This window comes from Octopus bimaculoides, chromosome 11 (genome assembly GCF_046866305.1).
Source record: "Octopus bimaculoides isolate indiv1 chromosome 11, ASM4686630v1, whole genome shotgun sequence".
NCBI classification, from domain to species: domain Eukaryota; kingdom Metazoa; phylum Mollusca; class Cephalopoda; order Octopoda; family Octopodidae; genus Octopus; species Octopus bimaculoides.
This window is the reverse complement of record NC_142938.1, coordinates 45,684,291-45,706,985: the sequence shown is the minus strand read 5'-3', so window position 1 is coordinate 45,706,985 and position 22,695 is coordinate 45,684,291. Positions and strand designations below refer to the sequence as shown.

The 22,695-nt window shown below is 32.1% G+C and overlaps 1 protein-coding gene across 1 annotated transcript in view; it reads right to left on the bottom strand.

The window, feature by feature from the left end:
* Positions 1-1,690: 1,690 nt before the first annotated feature.
* Positions 1,691-22,695, bottom strand: part of LOC149133280 (serine/threonine-protein kinase MARK1-like) — a 53,925-nt gene continuing 32,920 nt past the window's right edge. Inside the window, exons 8-9 of the mRNA XM_089359934.1 lie at positions 16,296-16,331; positions 1,691-2,546 (exon numbers count right to left, since the gene is read on the bottom strand). Of these exons, the coding sequence (XP_089216060.1) occupies positions 2,201-2,546; positions 16,296-16,331 (382 nt within the window). The 3' untranslated portion in view covers positions 1,691-2,200. The remainder of the gene's footprint in view (positions 2,547-16,295; positions 16,332-22,695) is intronic.

The following is a 22,695-nucleotide window of genomic DNA, read 5'->3' as shown; positions in this document are numbered from 1 at the left end:
TAGTAGAAGTGAAAGCAGTTTATGGACATGGTTTGCCAGAGCTTAACATATCACTGCACTCTTATAATAAGGCTTTGATACTCAATGAAATGCCGAGATAAAAAAATATTCATGTCTCGCCTTTATAATACAGCTCATTCAACAACATTTTACTTTACAACCACGCAGCCTCCCTGCAAACTCTAGGACAACAGTGAACCTGACAGCATCTTTATTATGGAAGCAAGCATCTTGCCAACATTTACCATAGCAGCAGACAGCTTCCCAGCAACCAGGCATCTTGTCAGCAATATTATTGAGACAACAAACATTGACAGTAATATTGCTTATGAAAGCAAGTCTTGCCAGCAATTTCACCATGGCAAAATACAGTATACTAGCAGTCCCTTATGAAAAATAAAGCAATTAGTATTACTGCCCCTCTGGAAGCAACTCCATATCACCTGAATGCACCACAGCTGTACAAGCAGCAACAAACAGCAATAAAAAATGGAAGATGTGTACCGGTTTGGTGAAAGATCTATACAGCAGTAAGAAAAGTAAAAAATTCTATTTTAGTAGAAAAATAATAACCTAGAGCCCCCTCCTCCAAAATATGAGAAAGCTGAACAAGAAAATATTTTTTTTATAGTAGAAAAAGGCTAGGGGTTTGGGCTAGAAGTCTGGTTTCAGAGAATTATACAGAATAAAACAAAATTAGAATTTTTTTTTTTTAAATCTAAGTAAAATAAATTAATTTAAAATGTGTGTGCATAAGTATTATGTACACACACATATTATATAAAATAATTAAGCTCTAAGATAATTTAAAGGAATTGTCCTCTCAAGAACACTTGTCAAAATAGATTTTATATATCTATATACATATATAGATAGATGTGGTATCAAGATAAATTAACATAAGCAATATAATTTCTTAAAAATAAACTTGCTGCAGGTGATATTTAGAGAAATAAGCTCTTTTTTTTTTTTTTCCTTTTTATTTTTTAAACCTGGAGTGTGCACTTAAGGCCAAATTAGCCTCAATACCAAACCAATTGTTGGGACCTTATCTATATTACCTTCACAAATGCTCAATTCCTTTCCCAAAAGAAGCTGATTTTATAATTTTACTTTCATCACATTTGGTTTCAAGTTTGAAATCAATAGCTAAGCACTGATTAGTTCTAGTTAAAAATAAAAAATAAAAACTTTGAGAACAATAATATATGATTAGTCATCAACTAAAAAGAGCTTGAAAGGGGGGTAAAAGTAACTAACTTGAAATAGCAGTACTTATGCCTGATCTCATAACCCCAGCATATGAATATGTGAATGGAAAGAAATATTGAAAGAAATTGGCATTTCCTTTTAACATTCAAACTCTAGCAATGAAGGGTGGGAAAACACAGAAAGAGACGGGCAATAAGAGGTAGATATTACCCAGCTGGTAGGAGTCAGAGGAGTCAGAGCAGTTTTGAAAATACCATAAAAATGGCTCAAAGACCACATGATCCTGGTAACCTGCTTTATGGAGTAATTAAAAAACAAATGTGCAAATACAAAACATGGAGGGTGTTTTTCTTTTCTTTCTCCGTGATATCAGTTTGTACAAGACTAATCCAGAATTTTCCTTAGTAACTGATGAACAATAGTGTTATTTAAATCTTAAATTCACACTCATTCATCTAATATTTCAAAGAGTTTTCCCTTTATTTCATTATTTTTATTAATATTATTTTTTTTCCATTTAAAATAGCAGTATTACCTACCAGTTGTAGTCTTACTCAATTAAATTGCCATCGTCATGATCCACAACTGTATCGCCTGTTTCATAAGTTTTTTTTGTTTGTTTTTTTTTTTTTACTAAGTGAAATACTTACATTTAAAAGGTTACACGGTTACCATCCAAAGGTTTAACCAATTGACTCTCTATTTTGTACAGTTCTGGGATAGAGTTTTTCTTCAGATATTTTTAAAATTTTGTTTGTCTTTACACATTGTACAAAATAAAAGCCTAATAAAGTAAGTCCACCAAAGGGGATAATGAACTGCTATAAATTACAGATCCACTGTAGAGCAAGATGACTGATCAACCAATACCAGGTTGTGTAGCAGGACTTTGCACGCTGGAAATCTCAAGCTGTTTAACCAAAGACATAAGACCTGGTAATTTATTATCTTTTTTTTTTTTTTTTCAAAAATTTTTTTTCCCCCGAGATCAAAGTTTCAGTTCGTTGGCAATTTTGGATGCAATATTTTTGAATCCTATTGATGTCCCTATAATCCGTTTGAAACGAACACCATTCAATGACAGTCTTGGAAGCTTGCACACTTCCATCTCCCATTGTACTAAGCTGTCTATTTTTGGATCTCCATGGATGCAGAGCAAGAGAAACTTTTCCCGTTGCTCATAATCACAGTTGTTTGAATCCAAGACTTTGCGAATTTCTTTCATCATATCATTAGGATCCATTGAGCTGGTCGTTTTCATACTCCATGTGAACCTCAACGAACGCGGCTTAACTTGATCTTCTTTATCATTCACTGACCTGCGGAACAATTTGCTGAAAATTAGAAAGATAATCGGTAGGGGAAATCAGAGGACATAAACTAAAAGGATTTTAGAATTAACTATAATTTAAATAAAAATAATATAATGGTTCTTATTGGGAAAACTGAAGTAATTTCTTTGTGAGGAATTAAAAATCCTCATAACCAAAAAAAAAAAAAAAAAAAAAAAAAAAAAAACAAAGGATGAAATTAGGAAAACAACTTCCTTTCTGTATGAGCTTTTTAGAACAAAACAAAATTTGTATCTATGAAAGAGACTAGAGACATTTTTTAAAAAAATATAAAATAAGTACATCAGTTTGAAATAAATGTAATAATTTCATAAAAAGCAGAATAAATAAATAAAAAACTAGAAAGAAAAAGAAGCCAAAAGGAACTTGAAATAGGATTAACTAAAACATTTATGAAATATTTCAGGTTAAAAATCTAAATTGCTATGAAAGGATAAAGGCTTTACATGGGGGTTTGGGAGAGAGGATACAAGTGACTGTAAATATGGGATATAAAGATTAAAGAAGGCCACATATGAACAGAAGTGAATATTTTGCATGTAACATTTAATGAACTGAACAAATATGAATAAAATGTTGGTGTATGCATAGATATACGAAGGTATTTGAGTTTGAGTTTTTATGTGTGTATGTGGTTGTGTTTATATATATATATATATATATATATATATAAGCACATTATACAAACATGCACACATTGGAAATGAACAAAACATTCTGTGTTCTCTGATTTCACCACATTCAACATAAATAATAATAATGAGGAAGCAAACAAATGAAATATATTATTAGACATTGATAGATGTAATTAACTTGAGAGGAAATCTAGTTAGGTAAGTTCTAATAACAATTAAATTGGACAAAACTGTTAAGCGTGTTATACTAAAAATAAGAAAAAAAATAATCGCATACAAATGCTCGGTGCAATTCAGTTCAGCCATTAAATAGGCATAGTTTTGCATCCTCCTGATTATTGATTTGAGGAGGAGCAATGCATTTATGTGAGATTTATAACATTTTAGAAAAATTTCTTCATAATTTTCTACAATATACTTAGTCTAAAGTTATGAGTAAAATTTAAATCAGAGCCAAAATAAAAGAAAAAACAGTCCCAGGAATGTATCAAACAAATTTGGTTAAAAATAGAACAAGTGCAACTGGATTTTTTCACAAGCAATTATAACAGAGGGAAAAATAGAATTAGCTGAAAGCCAAAGGTTTTAATTATCATTGGTTAAGCATCCATTTAGAAAGGAAAAGGAAACAAAGTAGAAAGAATTTTTACATCTAAAAACTTTGTCTAATAATGATAATCTAAAATGACAAAATTCATTATTTTCAAATGAACATTCCAATTGGAAGCCTCTTAAGACAGAGATATCTAACGTTAGCAGTATGTCATTAGGTGTTTTTATTGAAAGAATTTAAATTGTATTTCAGCTTCCATAGCTGGTACAATTTAGAATGTATCAAGGAAAACAAATGTATATTTAACCCTTTTGATACCAACCTGCCAGTGACTGCTGCTGGTTCTATGATAGAAATTTTCTGTTTTAAAGAGATCTAACTTAAAATCATCCATCTAAATTTCCTGTTGTCTTAGTTCCAAACACTAGCTTTTTAGCAGTGAAGTTATTTTAATAAATTCTTCTAATTTTCAAAATTAATTGAAACAAAAGGAATGTATTTCATCAGAAATATGGTAACAAAAGGGTTATATAAGGATTTGGGTGTAAAGGAAATTTGAAATAAAATATGTAAGATTAGATAAGATTAATAAAAGAAAAGCTGAATGAGCAATGGTCTTTGTAAACTTGTTATAGCGTGCATTTTTGTAAGAAAATAAAATATTTCAAGGATACTCAGTCAGAAAACCACATCCAGTTAAATTGGTAGAGTTAACAGAAAGAAAAGCAAAATGAATCCAAAGCAAGCAAAAATATGAAATAGAATTACAGATAAATCTATTCACATTTGTAAAATTATTTGAGCAACAGTAAAAGTTAAAATTTGAGCGTTACAAAACAAAAAAGTCTAACAATTAATAAATGTGTGTACACACATGTACTTATAACTGGCACAAATAACAAAGAATGTTAGTTGAATTTTCAAAGATTCTTTGGTCTAATATAACGTATTGATGGATAAATATAATGCTGGTTTTATGTGATTTAAAACCAACTGAGATTAACATTGCGATCAATAGCACTAACTATTCTATATTGAAATGCTCTAAAGCTTGCATCAGTATTGCATGTTCAATCAATTTTTACAATGTTTTGATAATCTAAACAGTAGTTTATGGAACTTTTTGAAATAATGGATGCTTAATATTGTTCTAACAAACACTCCCTTAAGTGTCCTACAGTCATTTGAACTTATTCAAATACAGACATTTTGTAAGATAATTACTAGAGCAAAATTTTTCAAGAAAATCATGATGCAGTAGATATGCATGGACAGAACAAGGGACTTTGTGTAGTTGTCATAGATTTCACAAATGCATTTAATATAGTATTTAACTGATTGGCCTCTGATAAGTATTTAACTGGTTGGCCTCTGATAAGTACACAGAGAGTTTGGATATCTGAAAAAGTTTGCTTATATGATACAATCTCAACACTAGCAGAAGGGCTTGGGTAACACAGATGAATTCCAGTTGAAGTCAAGCAGGGCTGCATGCTAGCACTAACATTATTCTCACACTGTTTATCAGAGATGCTCAAACAGGCATCCTGCAACTCAACAGAAATTGTACACATTCAGACAAGACCAGTGTTACACCTCAAAACTAACTCTGCAAACAGACATATTAGTATTTGCTTTTGGCAGTAAGAAAGTTTGGCTTGAATATTAATATTTGGAAAACTGAAGTTATTTTATCAACCAAGTCCTCACTTTAGTCAAATGGTACAATTCAAGCCCATTATCATTGATGGTCAGAAGAGGTAAATCAATCTACTTATCTAAGGTAGTACAATCAGTAGTGAAAATAATTTCAGTGATAAAGTAGATTGCAGCTTCAACAAGACCAGTTTTGCATTTAAAAGGATGAGGGAATGACTGGAACAAGCAGCATGTAATATCCCAAGTAAAATGCAAACTATATGCGTCAGAAACATGCAAACATGTATATAAAAAAAAATGCATGCATTCATGAAGCACCCAAAGTAGATCATTAATAGCAATTGAAAAGATAGGGTCAACACCATTTTCCTATTGAAAATCAAGCACACCAGTATATAAGAGATATTGGCACAGTAAAATATCAGCTGGTTTGCGTATGTGCAAAGGATGGAGAAAAGCTCAGTTACTGAGACATACTCTGCTCACAGTTGTCTATAGTATTAGAAACCTGGTCAGATTCCAAACGTAACAAGGAAAATTGAACATTGATACCTATAGTTGGATCCCAACAGTTCAGGAGTAAAACCAGTCGAGAAGAGTGTTCACTTTTGAAATGACTTGTAATTTAAGATACTAACAATCATCCTTAACCATCAACAGAGAATATGATAACTTAAGATTTAAAAAACCCTCCTTTATTTTAAGATGTTTGATGAGAAAACTAGATGGTTCCTGGATTAGCAAGAAATAATAGCCACATCTCCTAAAAAAGGTTAAGTGATCAAGGCTGCCCTGCTTGATCAGAGATAACCCAGAGCTAAGCAACTAGATTTTCAATAATAAAAGAGAAAATTTTTTTCTGAAACTACTATTTACACATGCAACACTAACAACAGAGTTGGAAACTTTTGGGGAAATTATCAGATTTTGCTTTTAATTGTTAATGCTGTTTTGAAATCGTGGACTTTACTTTCACAACAGCTGTTAAACAAGCACACAGAGGTATGAATTTTCCACTAAAATATTTCTTTAGTTATATCTAGGGAGAAGAATCTAAAATTTAAAGTCTTGAGATTTAGATATGGAGTGGAACTAAATAAAGTACCTTGCAAGTAGCTTGCAAATTTAAGTTCTGAGATTTAGATATGGAATGGAAGTAAAAATTTCAGATAATATACATGCTTGAATATCTAAAAGAACGGAGGGTTATGTGATCAAAATAGTAACAATAAAGGAACAAATAAGTTGTGATATTAGAAGTGGGTTGGTTGATGAAGAGTGCCCAGAGCAAGGCAAAGTAATGAGCTAGTGAATCAACTGAAATTTGGAGGCCATGTTCCACACTCATAAACATGTCTCTTGTTTACACAGACTCATGGAAAAATGTAATAGCTGATATTCAGAAATATTATTATATGTACTAGTAGAATATAAGTATTATTTTCACAGCTATATGTTACAAAGACTACAGTGTGTGCGTGCGTGCACACACATGCATTATTTTACTGTTACAAGGAAAATGCTGACAGTTACTTGGAAGTTTCAGCCATAATCAGAGTGCAAACTATGCTTGTTCACAAATCTCATTATATAATTACTTGGAGTTCATCACAAAGCCAATATTGAAAAATCAAAATTCTTAATCAGTCATAAATCACTGAATCTGTGCTGTCTCTAACCTATCTTTGACTTATGGCTCCAATACAAATCTAACATGCCACCTTCACCTCTATATCTGCACCCATATTAAAAATCAACCGTTAATTTCTGACATATTTAGTGTCAAAAATCATCTGAAGATATTCAACAAAGCTAATTTAAAGCACTGAGTATGAACTGTTTGTAACCTGTATTCCTATATAAATCTCACAGCACCTATATTTTACATACATGCTCCAATGAAGTATAACAATAACATAAACAATAATTCCTTAAGCCACCCAAATAATTTCAACTTTAAATATCAAATCAGAAAAATGTTTTTACCATCCTTCTTTCCTACTCTCACCTATAGATATTGTCATTTTCCCTTTCTTTCAGCTTCCTCTCACCAAATTAATTCTACTACTAATTTGTATTCCTACAAAATTTTCTTCCATCCAATTAAAACATACATAATGGTATTTCTGTACATACCATGAAAATACTCCAGAATACCACACATACAGCTGTATTGCTTTACTCTTCCCACAAAATGAACCACAAATAATTATATCTAAAACTAGCAAAACCGAAATAATTAGCAGTCCAGCTGAAACTTCAAAGTGACATTTCTTTATATGTTACTCTATGGAAAGGTATTGAGATCCTTCAATTTAATGATGGACTGTTTTAAAATTTAACTATAAACAAAAACACATGCACATATATGTGCATGTGTGTACACACATACGATACAGGAAATGAGAAACAGTGGTTTACAAACAATTTAGTTACATTAATACTTGCATAGTTAAAATATTCTGAAATTTGTGTGTGTGTGTGTGTGTGTGTGTGTGTACACAAACACACACCTGTGTATATGAATACATATATACATGTAGTCATCCAATACAATTTATATGTGTATTTTGATCTTGTATTCTTCATTTTGTCACAAGATATCCATTATTTCATACAAGCAAGAGACATTGTATTTTGACAGTTTTAGATATATACATATGAATAACTAGACCAGAACAAACACTCTCATATCATACAATTAACGTTGATTATGAATTGGGACCTATATCTATATTCAGGTCAACAGTACAAGTACAATAGTATGCTTTGGAGTATAAATGTGTAAGTAGCAAAATTTTATCTCCTGCTTTGTTATCAGTAATTCAGTACCTTAAGTTTACATCCAATTTTTATTGTAATTAATTAGATACTTATATGGATTCTTCAAACCTCAGAAATATCACAACAGAGGTAGTTTGTGTGATGCATATCAAGTGTAATATTTCTTAGTTCACAACTAATGCTTAAATGATAACAGACAATGAATGAAAAAAAAAAAAAAAAATCTTAAGTTGGAAGATGACAATTCAAGTCATAAACTTACAACAGTTACTGATACAATAAAATCAATGAGCTATCACTTTAACAGTGTATGAGAAAATATGTAATTAAACATATCAGAATAGGAGGAAAATACAATTCAAAGAAAGTAATGATGATCTGTGGTAAGAAAAACCAATTAATAAATTCATGAAATATAACAAGTTTGTATGACTCGAGAAGTGATGTTTCTATGTAAGCAAGGTTCTTTTTTGGAAAAGGGAAATGCAGTCAAAAATATCAGGGTCAACCTCTCCTAAAAGTACATGAATTTTAATAAATGCATGATGCAATGTGCAAAAGAGAAGGAAAAAAAACTAAAAGAGAAGGAAAAAAAACTAAAAGAAAAGAAAAAAAATCAAAAGAAAAGAGCCCTATTCAAAAGGTAATAAAATAATCTACAAAGCATCTGAAATTCAGTGTAATACTTGCTGTATATTAACAATTGATAAATAACAATAAAATGATAAATACGTACATACACATACATGAGTGTGTATGTGTGCACGTGTGTGTGTGATCACTGCTTTAACGTCTACTTTTCCAGGCTAGCATGAGTTGAACAAAGTATTATTGAGGCAGATTTTTCTACAGCTGGATGCCCTTCTTGTCACCAACCCTCACTTGTTTCCAAGAAAGGTAATATTTCCACACAGCCAAGACATGTTTATGCTGCATAAACACACATATATCAAAACATACATATATATACCTATACTTACATATACAAACATACACATTACACACATATATATATAAATTTTTTTAATTCTATTCTATTATTGCTTTCAGCCATAATGACTCCTTGGCCCTGTATATTTTGATTGCAATGTTTGCGAGTCGATATTAGAATACTTGAAAACAGTCAGCACTGAGTTGCATAGTGACTTCTTAAACCCACTTGAATACTGTGTTCAAATCTTTCCATAGTATCTTCGGGGTCCTTGAATGCTTGTGATACTTTTTTTTTTTTATCATCAGTATACCTGGTGAGAGTGGTTGAGTATCTGATTGAAGTATGTCTGAGGGAATCACCATGAACTAATACAGTTTCCTAGGCACCTCAATCAGTATTAATGTCTTCTCAGAGAGAAGACCATTGGTTGTGACTTTAAAAAAAAAAGTCACACAACCATTCCCTTAGTTTACTAATGATACCAAAGTCATGCAATTTGTGACAGATCATCCCATGATTGACTTTGTTGAAACCCTTGACAAAATTAAGATATATCACATCTACAATTGACTGGTTGAGTTGTTGTTTCAGAACTCATAAAGTTGTAATAGCTGTGTGAGGCAGCTCTTTCCAGCATTAAAGCCATGCTGTATGTCAATGAGTGGGTCATTTTCTTCTAAGAAGTGATCAGCTTCTTTCTGACAAGGTTTTTCATGGCTTTGCAGACATGTGGAGTCAGAGAGATAGGTCTGTATTTGTTAGCATCTGCTCTGCTCCCACCTTTGTGGATAGGGCATATGATACCTCTTCTAACATTTTGGGAAATTTGCTATTTGTGAGGAAACTCTGGTAAAAGAATCTGCAACAGTTTTACAAGAGCTTTCTTGTTTTTTAAAACAATAACTGGAAAACAATCAAGGCCTGATGCTCAGTTCCACACACCAATGAAATGGATACTTGTTTCTTCTGTGTGTGGAGCTGCATTGTTGAAAAACTCATCATGCTTGCTTATTTGCATATTGTCCAGTGAGGAGGTGAAAACACTTAGGAAATGTTTAACCTCCTAGGGTCTGCAGTCAGTGACTGTTGTAATAAACAATGGCTCTATCAAGTAGCGCAACATGACAGATTCTTCTGCAGATTTGTAGCAGGCTTAGGGTTCCTTTTATATCTTCAACTGCCTTGGTTTCTCTTCCCTTTCTTTTTCTTGGGGAGTATGAGTGTGTTTTCAATATCTGAAAGACTGTTTTTGGTGTGAGACTTCTTGCTATTATTAGGTTCTTTAAGCAATTTGAGATTGTTCTTCTTTATCTCATAAGAATCCTACTGATCTATATTTAAGAGATGAGGAATTATGTACATTATTTACATTCAACGGATATTTGTCCTCATCTTGTTTGTTGTTAACACAACGTTTCAGCTGATATACCCTCCAGCCTTCTTCAGGTGTCTTGGGGAAATTTCAAACCTGGGTTCTCATTACTAAGGTATTTTTTTCCCGATATTATTATTATTCAGGTCACTGCCTGGAATCAAACTCGGAATCTTGGGATTAGTAGCCCGCACACTTAACCACTACGCCATATGCCTGTGGGCAATTATGGAGTGAATTTTAGGGCTTATATATAAATCTAATATTCTCCTATCCTTCCTTAATACCGGTTCCCATATGCTGTTCATATCTGCACTCGGTCTGCTTAGGAGATTGTTGTGTCCTAGCATATGTGCTGCTTCTTTTAGTTTCCATATTTTCCAGTGGTATTCTCTGTCTATTATTTTAACTTCATCCCACAGGGGGAAGTGGTCTCCATTTTTCCATACATGATCAGCTATACCCGATTTATCAATATCTTCTCGTGTCACAGCTTTGTGATGTTCGTCTGCCCTTATTTTGAGGGGGCGGCATGTTTTGCTTTTGTATAACCTACCACAGTCGCATGGGATGGAGTACATGCAGTCTTTGGTCATATTCTCTTATTGGTGGTTTTATTTCAAGGAGATATTTGCGAAATGTTGTATTACTCCAAGATTCCGAGTTTGATTCCAAGCAGTGACCTGAACAGTAACAATAATAATAATAATAATAATAATAATAACATCGAAAAGAAAAATACCTTAATAATGAGAATCCAAGTTCGAAATTTCCCCAAGACACCTGTATGGTTTTTAACTTTGGATAGTTTTGGAACACACATTGTATCCTGCAAGAATGGTTGGCAACACCATTGCTCTGTGGTTAAGTTCCATATTATTGGTGAATCAGAGGTCTAGGATGTAATTGTCCCATGAAAATACATACCGATAGGTTTCACAGGTGCCAATGCATGAAACACTCAGCTTAAGTCACTCTGCAACTTCTATCACTTATTAATAAAAAAACGTGTGTGTGTGTGTAGATATACATATATACACACAGGTTTACATTACACAAACATATATAATCATGCACACACACACACCATATATACATGTGCAGACATATGTATATATACACATATACATGTATTTACATAACACACAGACAGACAGACACTTACACTATCTTTTATCTTTTACTTTCTCAGTCTTTTAACTGTGAAAATTTTAGTCATGCAAATTGATCCTAGTGCATATTTTTTTAAAGCCTGATACTTATTCTACAGGTCACTTTTGCCAAACCACTGACTGACAGGGTTGTAAACAAGCTAATGCCAGTTGTCAGGCCAGGGAGGTGGCCACAAACACTCAGTTGTGTAAGTATACACACACACACACACACACACACACACACACAATGTGGGCTTTTTTTATCTTCTGCCAAACAAATCCACTCACAAGGCTTTGGACAGCCTGGGACTAGAGCAAAAGTTACATGCCCAAGATGTCATGCAGTAGAACTGAACTCAGAACAAAGCAGTTGTGAAGCAAACTTCATCCCGAACAGCTGCTGCATGCACGCACGCATGCACACACACACACCTTTTGCTTTTTCAGTCATTGGACTGCAGTCATACTGGGGCATCACCTTGAAGGGTTTAATCAAATGAATTCCAGTATTGTACTTATTTTAATTTTTTTAAAGCCGGATGCTTATTTTATTGGTCTCTTTTGCTAAAATACTAACTTATGAGGATGTAAATAAAACCAACACCATTTATCAAGCAGTATTCACACACACTAACAGCAGGCTTCTTTCAGCTACCTTCTATTCACAATGCTATGGCTTGCCCAAGTCTATAGTAGAAGATACTTGCTGAAGGTGTCACGCAGTGGGACTAAACCAGGAATCATGTGGCTGGGAAGCAAACTTTTTACCACAACCACGTCTGTACCTACACACACATATTGTGAACTCTCTTCTATTAAATGACAAATGAGAGTTCCACATCTTCTTGTCGAACAACCAAAGACGATTAGATACTTCGTTTAGTTTGCGCAATGAACACATAAAAACACACACATAAAATTACATTTATATCTACTTAAATACAAACATACATACAAATATACAAAAAATATGTACGCAAATACATACCCACATATATAAAAGTATATACACATATACATACACATTTATATATATATATATGTGTGTGTGTGTGTATAAATGTATACATACATATATGTATATACACACACACACACATACATACACATATATGCACACACATGTACATACATACATACACATATTTATAGAGACATATCTTCACGTCAAGGTAACTATCTACATCATAATATTATATACACCAGACAGTTTTTAAAATTGTTTGCATAGATACGTTATGATGTATATATTTATCCTGTGAAGATATGTTTCTATATGTTTATGTGTATGTATGTATTGTAGGTATATGTATATATTTATATACATATATGTATATATACTTTTATATATGCGGGCATGTATTCGCATACATATTTTTTGTATATTTGTATGCGTATCTATGTGTGTATATTTGTATGTATGTTTGTATTTAAGTAGATATACATGTCGTTTTATGTGTTCATTGCGCAAACTAAACGAAGTATCTAATCGTCTTTGGATACTTCTCTAACGTCATCAGGTAACACTCTCTACCCCTATATATCTTTTTCCCTTTCTCTCCCTAATTTTGTTTTTCTCTTTTAATTTTTTTTCTTCTTTTCTACTTCTTTCCCCCCCCCCACCACCACCACTATTTTCTGATTTTTTTCTTCTCTTTCTTTCGCCTGTAACAACTAACTTGCATAAGCATATGCCAGGAGATTTTGTGCACTTGCATGCATACACATATATGCATTTCTATATATATTTGTCTTGCCTATATATGTATGTAGCCATGTACCTGCATCTGTATGTTTAATGTATATATGTATATTATAGATGGTTTGGTATGTGTATATACTGCTAAATGTATATGTAATCTAGTGTGAAAAGTTTTTTACACGGATATATCTTTAAATTGATTAATATTTCACAGCTAATTATTTACCCTGGGTATTCAGGCTTTGTCCTTCTTTATAAGCTATTTTTGATTGAAGGTTTTCTTCAATTTTTATAATAATATGATTTTATTCCACAATTTGTTATTGCATGCAACCGGTTATTGAAAGGACCAATGAAACAAAACCATTTTCAAATTTGTATCTATCAAACTAATTGTTTTTTTTTTTATATAACCTTATTTTTGTTCCATTCTAAACAAAACTGTCCGTTGAACAGGGACATGAAACTGAGTAACAGTTTTTGTGACATTTTTGCTGCTTTTTAATAAAGTATATATATATACACACACACACAAGAAAGTAATTCAATGTTATGGAAAAAGAGAAACACTGACTTATAAATAATTTTGTGAGATGAATATCTGCATAATTAAAATATGTTAAGAAATTACATTAAGACTTTCAGTAAATTAGAGTATAGATGGCAGATTAAAGAGATATCATGTTATGGCAAACACTCTTTATAAGCATTTGGAATTCCATATGTCCAGTTGCATTCTCATTTTATTTTACACACAATTGTTGAAGAACAGTATTGTTGCTTATAGATTTCCAATGGGCCAAGCTATTTCGCTGCATTGCTGACAGCAAGAGTGACAAGGAGGTATCTGAAACTCAGTGCAGAATATATTGCAAAGGACTTTGTAGAGAAAGTACTGGTTGTTTAATTTTCTTAACATTCTCAGTGAACAAGCCTCACTTACCAACATGACAATCAGCCTCATTTAGAAACTGTAAAAGCCTAGCTGCTCAAAACTGAGCAGCTGATTGATCAGGAGTGTCTTTTTTCACTCCTGTGAAACTTTAAGTAATGTTAATTTTGAGTCAAATTGCTAATACAAATAAATATAAACTCAACAAAATGTGTTGAGAATTCTTTTCTTTCATCTGTCTTCCTATCTTTCTAGATAACTAGGCACACATACACTTTATATGCTTCCATCTACCAAATTCAACTCACAAACTGAAACTATGGTATAATAATAATAATAAAAATTTTAAAAAAACAAAAACACTTGCTAAAGATGTTGGGTGCATGTAGAGTAAACTTCTTAACCACAGATCATCATTATCACCATTTAACATCCATTGTCCATACTGGCTTATTCTTTTCTATTTTGTAAAAGGCATTTTCTCTGTGTCCTTATTTACCAATCCAGAGCAACATAGATGTTACCTATGTTGAATGAAGTAACTATATATGTAACAATATGCATAACCAAATTGTAAATGTTTTCCTTTTATTTATAAGTCTGTGATTGATAAATAGTGTACTGAAGTGTTTGGATCCAATGTTAGAATCTAACAAACATACATCAAACCATTATATCTTTTCTTACTCTTATACATACTACTTTTACAGTGCCAACAAACCAAACCTCAGTTATAGGATGTTTTACAAAAGTAACTCCCATGCTGTAAATAAGACTTATATGAACCTCACTATTTCCTCCAACCTCATCTAAACTTTACAATTTTGAAGACAAAAAATTAAAACTGGGGTGGGTGGGTGAAATCTAAGATGCAGGTAGAAATTTAAGGCAGGGTCTCAGCAGGCAATTACTTTTCTTCTTATTCTCCCTACCAATCTTCTTTCACAGCTTCACTTCAATGAATTTGGAATTGTAACACAATAGTACTAATAACTGATATATCAAATGATGATATGAAGTTGAAATTGGAAGATATAATAATGAAAGGTATTTCAATATTTTGCACAAGGCCTCAAACTTTAGCAGAGGATGTAATTGATTTATTCTATTACTGGTACTATTTTATCAACCCATAACAATTTCTTAGATTTTCTCAAGAAATTTTAAGATTTTTAATGACACAAGTCAAGCAAATTCAATCTAATTACAAATAAAAACTGATTACAGTCTCTTTGTCTCTTTCTGGCATCAGCTAATAACAATTTCTGGTTACACAGACAAAATTAGAAATGTTTAAGGTAGAAAGTAAAGTAGATGAGAAGTTTCAACATGATATTCCCGAAGTAGTTCTGATTAAAACCTGAACCAGAAGCAGTATCAGCTTGCCAGTATTGTAATCCATTGTGCAGCATTCAATGTTAGTTTTGCTTGATGGTATCTAAATTCAGACTTAAATGAAACAACATTAATTTTTTTATATTTTAATTAGGAATATCTATTTGCTCCCTTTTGTTGGGAACTGAATGCTTTCTAAGTTAGTGGATTAATTATATGGTAAGAGCAAGAAAAATATAAAGAAAACGTTAAAAAAAAAAAATCTCTGAGAAAGTTTGTTTCAAGCAAAAAAAGCATGAGGATACTGGTATAGAAACATTTAGTTACAAGCAGATTTAGCTTTGAAAAATCTACAATTGCAGAAAGTTAGTGGAGGTAAAGACAGACTCAGTTATTGAAAGTTAGTGGGAGAGGAAAGAGAAAAGAAAAATAGAAAGAGAGAGCGCAAAGATCAGAGATTGCATGAGGAAAAGAACCTAGGTAGAGCAGAACATCCGAGAGTAAAGACATATAACAAGAAGAAATAAAATATTCTAAAACATTGTACAATAAATTTAGAATAATTATCAAAATAAATAATTGCATTCGGAAATTATATTTTTAAAAAGATTTATGAGAAAGAAAGAAAATTTAGAGGGTAAAAAGATGGACAAGCAATATGAAATGTCTTGCCCTAGTGGACTAGTGTGCTATTCAAAAAGATTTCCTCACCCGGGGGTATCTGTGTATGCCCTTCTGGGGTCACCACTGGAAGAAATTAAAAAAGCTGTCACCTTATAAAGAGTAAAAACGAGATATTTTAAAAGAAAATTAGCCTAAAAGATTCTTATGGGAGAAAAAAAATCATACAAATCTCCGGGTGGGGTGTTGCCATATTGGTAAAGCAAAAGCATTACTTAACACTAAACTACAGGGACTGGATTAGTCAACAAGAGAGTTTACTAGTTTTCACTGTGATGCAATGAAAAGACAACATTAAAGCAGTTTATAACTAGTTTGTATTTGAGTTATTGATGCCTTCCCTTCTTTCAGCAATGATCTAGACGGAAATATATATTTTGTATATAGATTACAGAGCTGATTATTATGCTATATATTTATTTATTGTTATTATAAATTAGTTTATTTATTATTATTATTATTATTATTATTATTATTATTATCATTCTTAATTTTTATTGAAATAAAAGTTTACATCAAATTACGAAAACACAAGTTTAGTTTACAAGTTATTCACTAAAGTATATTTGCTACATTTTATTTACAAAAAGCTATTTAAATAATTTTTCAGGGGTTATTAAGGATGGTTATCAGAATGGAAAGAACTAAACTGAAAGTAAGGATAGTTTTCAAATTCTGATTTGGGTGTTTCATGGGAAAAAAGAATTAATGTGTATGTGCATATAAATATTTCAAATTAGCAAATACCAATTATGATTTATTCCTTAACCCTTATAATCTGTTGTGTAAGATGTTGAGTGGGCAGTCATCTCACAAGACAGCACAAATTCATGGCAACTCAGACTAATAAATTTTTTTTTCAAACATGAACATAAGCAAAATACACAAATTATGTTAATATTAAGAAAAACAATAGCTACAAAGGAAGAAAAAGAAATAAAAATAAAATAAAAAATATAAAATAGAAACAGTTTACAAATCTATAAAATAAAACTTAATTTGTTTACTTAGTTTAAATGTAAAATTATTCCAACATATACAAAAAAATTTTAATGTTAAAAAGAAATAAATTTAAAAAATACTCAGATAAAAGGGAGAAAAATAACCCTAATACTTGACATCTGTAACAATTGGACAGAATCAAGAAACAGAAGAATACATTATGAATTCTTCTCCTTCTGATGCATAGTTTATGAATGAATTTGGATTTAATGTGCATTTAGTTTTGTATCAAATTTGTAAAAACTTCACTTCAGGATATGCAGAGAAAACAACATAAGAGCAAAGTAGTAGCTACATAAGATAAAAAAAAAAGCAAAGAGCTCTACAAAAAGAAAAGATGCTAGACAGCCAGCCACTCATCCCCAACATCTTCCCATGAGCCAACAGAGCGGTCTCTATGCAGGCATCTAGCTTGCTAAAAACAGCAGCCAAATCTCTTTCAGATCATATCCTTGCTATGCTAAAGAAAGGAAGGCACTGAATAATTTGTCTGAGAAGGATTGAAAAAGATGGGATGGTTGCAATTCAAAGAATATTGATTGTAAGACTGCTTGACAAGGGCTTGGTTGGAGGGGCCAAGTGACACTCATATCTACCACCAATTAAAATTTTCTTAATGTTAGCACAATAATATTTCTGATAGATATAAAATTGGTGTTGGTCGAATAGACCGCTTCTCATCTAAGACTCCTCACTGCCTTAAATTATTATTGAAATATGTGAAGAATAATGAAGATAATATGATCTAAGAATGTTTTTCTTTTTCTTTTCTTTTTTTTCTTCTTCTTTTTCCAACAATTATTGGATACAGTTAACTGCTAAAAGAAGGTAGGCAGGAGAATAATATTAAATTTTAAATCCAAAAGTAAAAGTGTAAATAAAAACCCAAAACAAAACAAGACTTTCAAATATATATCCAATAAACTACAGAAACTGAGGAAAAAGACACAATTGCTAAATCATCACAAATTAATTGATAAGACAAACAAGGAATTGCCGGAATAGAGATAAGATTCAAGAGAAGGCAACTCAACATAACTGAAAAAATTTTAATAAAGGATATACTAATAACATTAATAACTATAAGGAAACAAATGAAAAAATTGATTACCCATAAATATAAGGAAAACAGACATTGTGCACATGTTTCTTGGAATCTGAAATAATAATTCTCAAGAAAACAATAGAAATTCCAACCCATATCTTCCTAAGTGGTGTTGAGAAGGATTTAATGAAACTAAATAGTAAAGAATGAAGCAGAGTTTTATGATTAGAAAATTGGAAAAATTCAAACAATTTGAACACACACACACAACTTAAAAATAAACAAAGAAGCTTGTAATATTAAAGTGTATGTGTGGCACATGAGTGCATGTGTATAAAGTGCATGTATGTACCAACACACATACACAGCTATACATATATACACAAACACTATTTGAGAGGTAACAAAATGCTGTAATAACGGTGGTGGTGAAGATGATGAGAAGGTGTGATGGTTGAGAAAGGGGTTGGAAAATACACTCATTAACACTTACAAAGAGACAGCAACCATCTTACGAGAGACGACGTCATCATATTACTTCAGTTCCAATTGGCGGAGACTCAATTTACTCCTGTTCAGGAAGTAGAACATGGGAGTTAATAATGTTGCTGTGATGGAGAAGGCTAACAAGATTTAGTAGACCTGTTCTATTCTATGGTTAGCTAATACGAATAACTAAAAATACAAGCTGTCCGACTTAGTATAAATGATTGTTTCACAGCACACTTAACTGAGATACTAGCTGTAATACTGTTTTAACGGATAAACTGACAAGCCAGTATAAATTTCAACTAGATTCCATTGGTAAAATCTGATGGGAGAATTTAGCAGCTCATGAAAAAGAGGGAAAATAGTGGTAGATGAATTTAGAGAATTTCATTACAGATATGTTCGGAAATCGAATATATAAGTAATGTTTCCCTTGGCACTTTGCATGAAATTATTGAGACCATATACATTCTCCTGTGGCATGCATTAGAACTAAAAATAAAAAAATAAAAATTACATTATATGTTTCTGAAAAGAAATGACAACAAAATCAAAGTCAAAATAAAAAGAATGAAAAGAAAAATAATAGAAATGAATGAGACAATTTTCCATCAACTAATATGGCAGTATCACAGCACAGACACTGTCAAATGGCTGAGACCAGTGAAAACAAAATATGGTGTGGGAAGCAGTTTTAAGGAGTTAAAGTATTAAATAACAACTACTTGTTGTAGGACAAAGAAACAAAAAGTTGTATATCAACAACAGGTGAAGATGTAACATTTCTAAGTATATGCTACAGAAGAAATAAAAGATGAGGTTATAAATGTGAAACTTAAAGAAAAAGGAGTTTTGTTGTTATATTTTACGTAAGGAGGAAAAGAGGGGCCTACCTAACATTTTAATTATTCAGAAATAAAGCCACCCTGTAAATTCACACTTGAAACAAAAGAAATATGTGGCAGCAGTTACTGCTAAAGTTTTAAATGTTTCCATAATCAATCAAAAGAAGAGGGTTGTAGAGGAAAATAAAACATTGGTGTATGTGTGAAAGAAAATTTATTTGGTCCAAGATGATTTAACATAGACAAAAATTAATGAACAACTAAATTAACCAAAACACATGCAAGTTTACACTGACAACAAAATACAATAATCTTTATCAACCAAAAACTATTTCAATTACTTTCATTGCATGGATAGGGATTAAAGCTAAATACATTTAGTCAGACATCTATTTATGTATTTTGGAGCCAAGTGTTTTCATATAAATAACGAAAAGCCAAAGAATACTAAGGTAAGATAGAGGAAAAGATACCTTCCTTAGTCATAAGCTAACAGAATTTCCAGTTAATGATCTGAAAAGAACTTATCTCTAAACTTAAATATAAGATTATCTAACAGAAAGACAGATATTTGATCTTTTTATATAAATATGAATGATAGGTAATTGAAAGTTGATATTCCAAAAAGTGATCACCATTAGGGAACAAAACTAGATAATGCACTAGAATTTACTGGAAATTTACTGCTATACCAGAATCAGCCACATTAACAATTCTTAACCAAGGCACAAACTAAGGACTTATACAGAAAATGAAAGGAAACAAGTTACTCCATGATTGCCTTTCCTAATAACAGAAGTTTCCAAATATTAATTAAAAGACAGTAAACAGTTTACCAAGAACCTAGTCACTAAGATATATAGCTAGCATTCACATTGGAGTCTGTTAACTTAGTAAACAGATACAAAGCAGCATGGAGTTACCTCATAAAATCTATAGTTTTCCAGCTAGGCAGATCTCAGCTTCTCTTGCATGTAGCACAACTCCACTGCAGTAAGTGAATTTAGTTATTTTCTAATCTTTCCTTATCAAGAGGAAAGGCAGTCCATATGATCCTTCACAGAGCCACCTAGATTTGTAGGAGAAAGGTATCCTCAAACCAGAGACCTGGTCCAAATGCTTACAACAGATTAGACTCCACTTAAAGCACCCAAAGTGTCAATGTTAGTGTTATACCAGGTGACAGATTAACTCTACCACTCAAGGTTTGTAAGTTTAGTGATGAAAGTGATTTGGGATTGCTTTTCAATCGTACATCACCAACACAAATTCTAAATTCACTTATCCTCAAATTAAATTGGGGTAAAGAGACTTCTAAATTTTGCTAGTGTTCTTAGTGAATTTAAATTGTTTTGCTACTCAATAAGGAACAGCACCGGATGCCATCATACATGATGTTACTGACAAAATGTTCTGGGAAATTAGTCCTAACCTTAGAGGGTAAAATATAACCATCAAATTCGCAATTGATATAGATTTAATCATTATACATGCAAAAAGCTTCTACAAGTCTTGTTGCAATAAAGATAATTGGAACAATCTATAAACCTTGTTTCATGCCTATTCTATGTGCAAAATGTCCAGAAAACTGTACATAGACCTCTTAAAACTACACTGGCCACAATAAGTTTAAGACGGATGATGACAGTTCTATTTCTTCATTGATTTATTTTTAACAAAACTATATAAAATTACTTTTCAGTTTATGTAGAATTTTTTCTCTTTCGAATGATGTACGTGTTATATGTCTCTCTACAACTTGAATAATTTTAATGCGCAATTAATTCATATGATTAAAAATTGTTGGCAAAAAAGTTTTTAAGACTGTACCAATATTGGAGTAAAAATTATTTGCCAACATAACATGGCAGCCCTGGTTTAGGACGAATGTTGCTGTAATTTAGCCTCAGGAGACATTGTCTCCAGGTGGCTATACGACATGATCTGTGTCCTTATAATTCTGGACAAGGGAATCTAGCACCCCACTTGTTCGAAAAAATAAGGACACAGATCGTGTCGTACAGCCAGCTGGAGACAATGTTTCCTGGGGCTAAATTACAGCAACGTTTGTCCTAAACCAGGACTGTCATATTATGTTGGCAAATAATCTTTACTCCAAAGTACTGTTGCTGAATATCTCTCGTTGTGAGATTTAAAAATAGTAATTTTCTAATGTACCAATATTATTTTGCATTATTTTGATTAAATTGAAAATTTAAGGCACAAATGATCAACGATCAAAAATTTATTATTAGTATCTAGTTCCAGAGCCATTATTTTCAATTATGACCATACAACGGTGGGGACATGGAGTTCAACAAATGAGCACAAAAATCACTTGGAAAGTTCTTCCATATTTCTTCAATAAAATTATATAATTGGGACAAATTTGTTGGTTTTTTAGCATGAACTCTTTTTAGAAACATAATTCTATAAATTTTCTATTGGATTCAAATCCGGGCACAGCTGAGGCCACTCAATAACCACCATATTATTGCGCTCAAAATATTGCAAAACTTTCCTAGTCTCATGAACAGAGTAATTGTCCTGCTGGAAAACAGATTCCAGTGGCATCTGATTATTTAAATATGGTAGAACATTTTCATTTACTAATTGCAGATAGCCTACACTGTTCAGTCACCCATCAACCTTAACAATTGGACCAATACCATTACCCCCTATCCCCACTCTGCTTGCGCAGTTTTCTTGACACACTTAGGATGGAATTCTTCAGTTGGACAGTGTTGAACATAAGTCTTTCCATCAGATCCAAAAATGCAGAAGCAGGATTTGACGCTCCAAAGAACTTTTGACCAGTCTTCAGCCATCCATTCAATATGACTTTTAGCAAACTTGATCCGCTTCTGCTGGTTCATTTCAGAAATTATCAACTTCTTTCAAGCAATCCAGCCAAACAGTCCAAGTTCTTTTTGGCAGTTTCTGACAGTTTGTGATATAAAGCTGATGTCAGTTTCATCAGATAATTGCTTGCAAATGTCCACTGCTGTTAGCATTTGGTTACCTTCAGAGAGCTTATGAATTCGCCGAT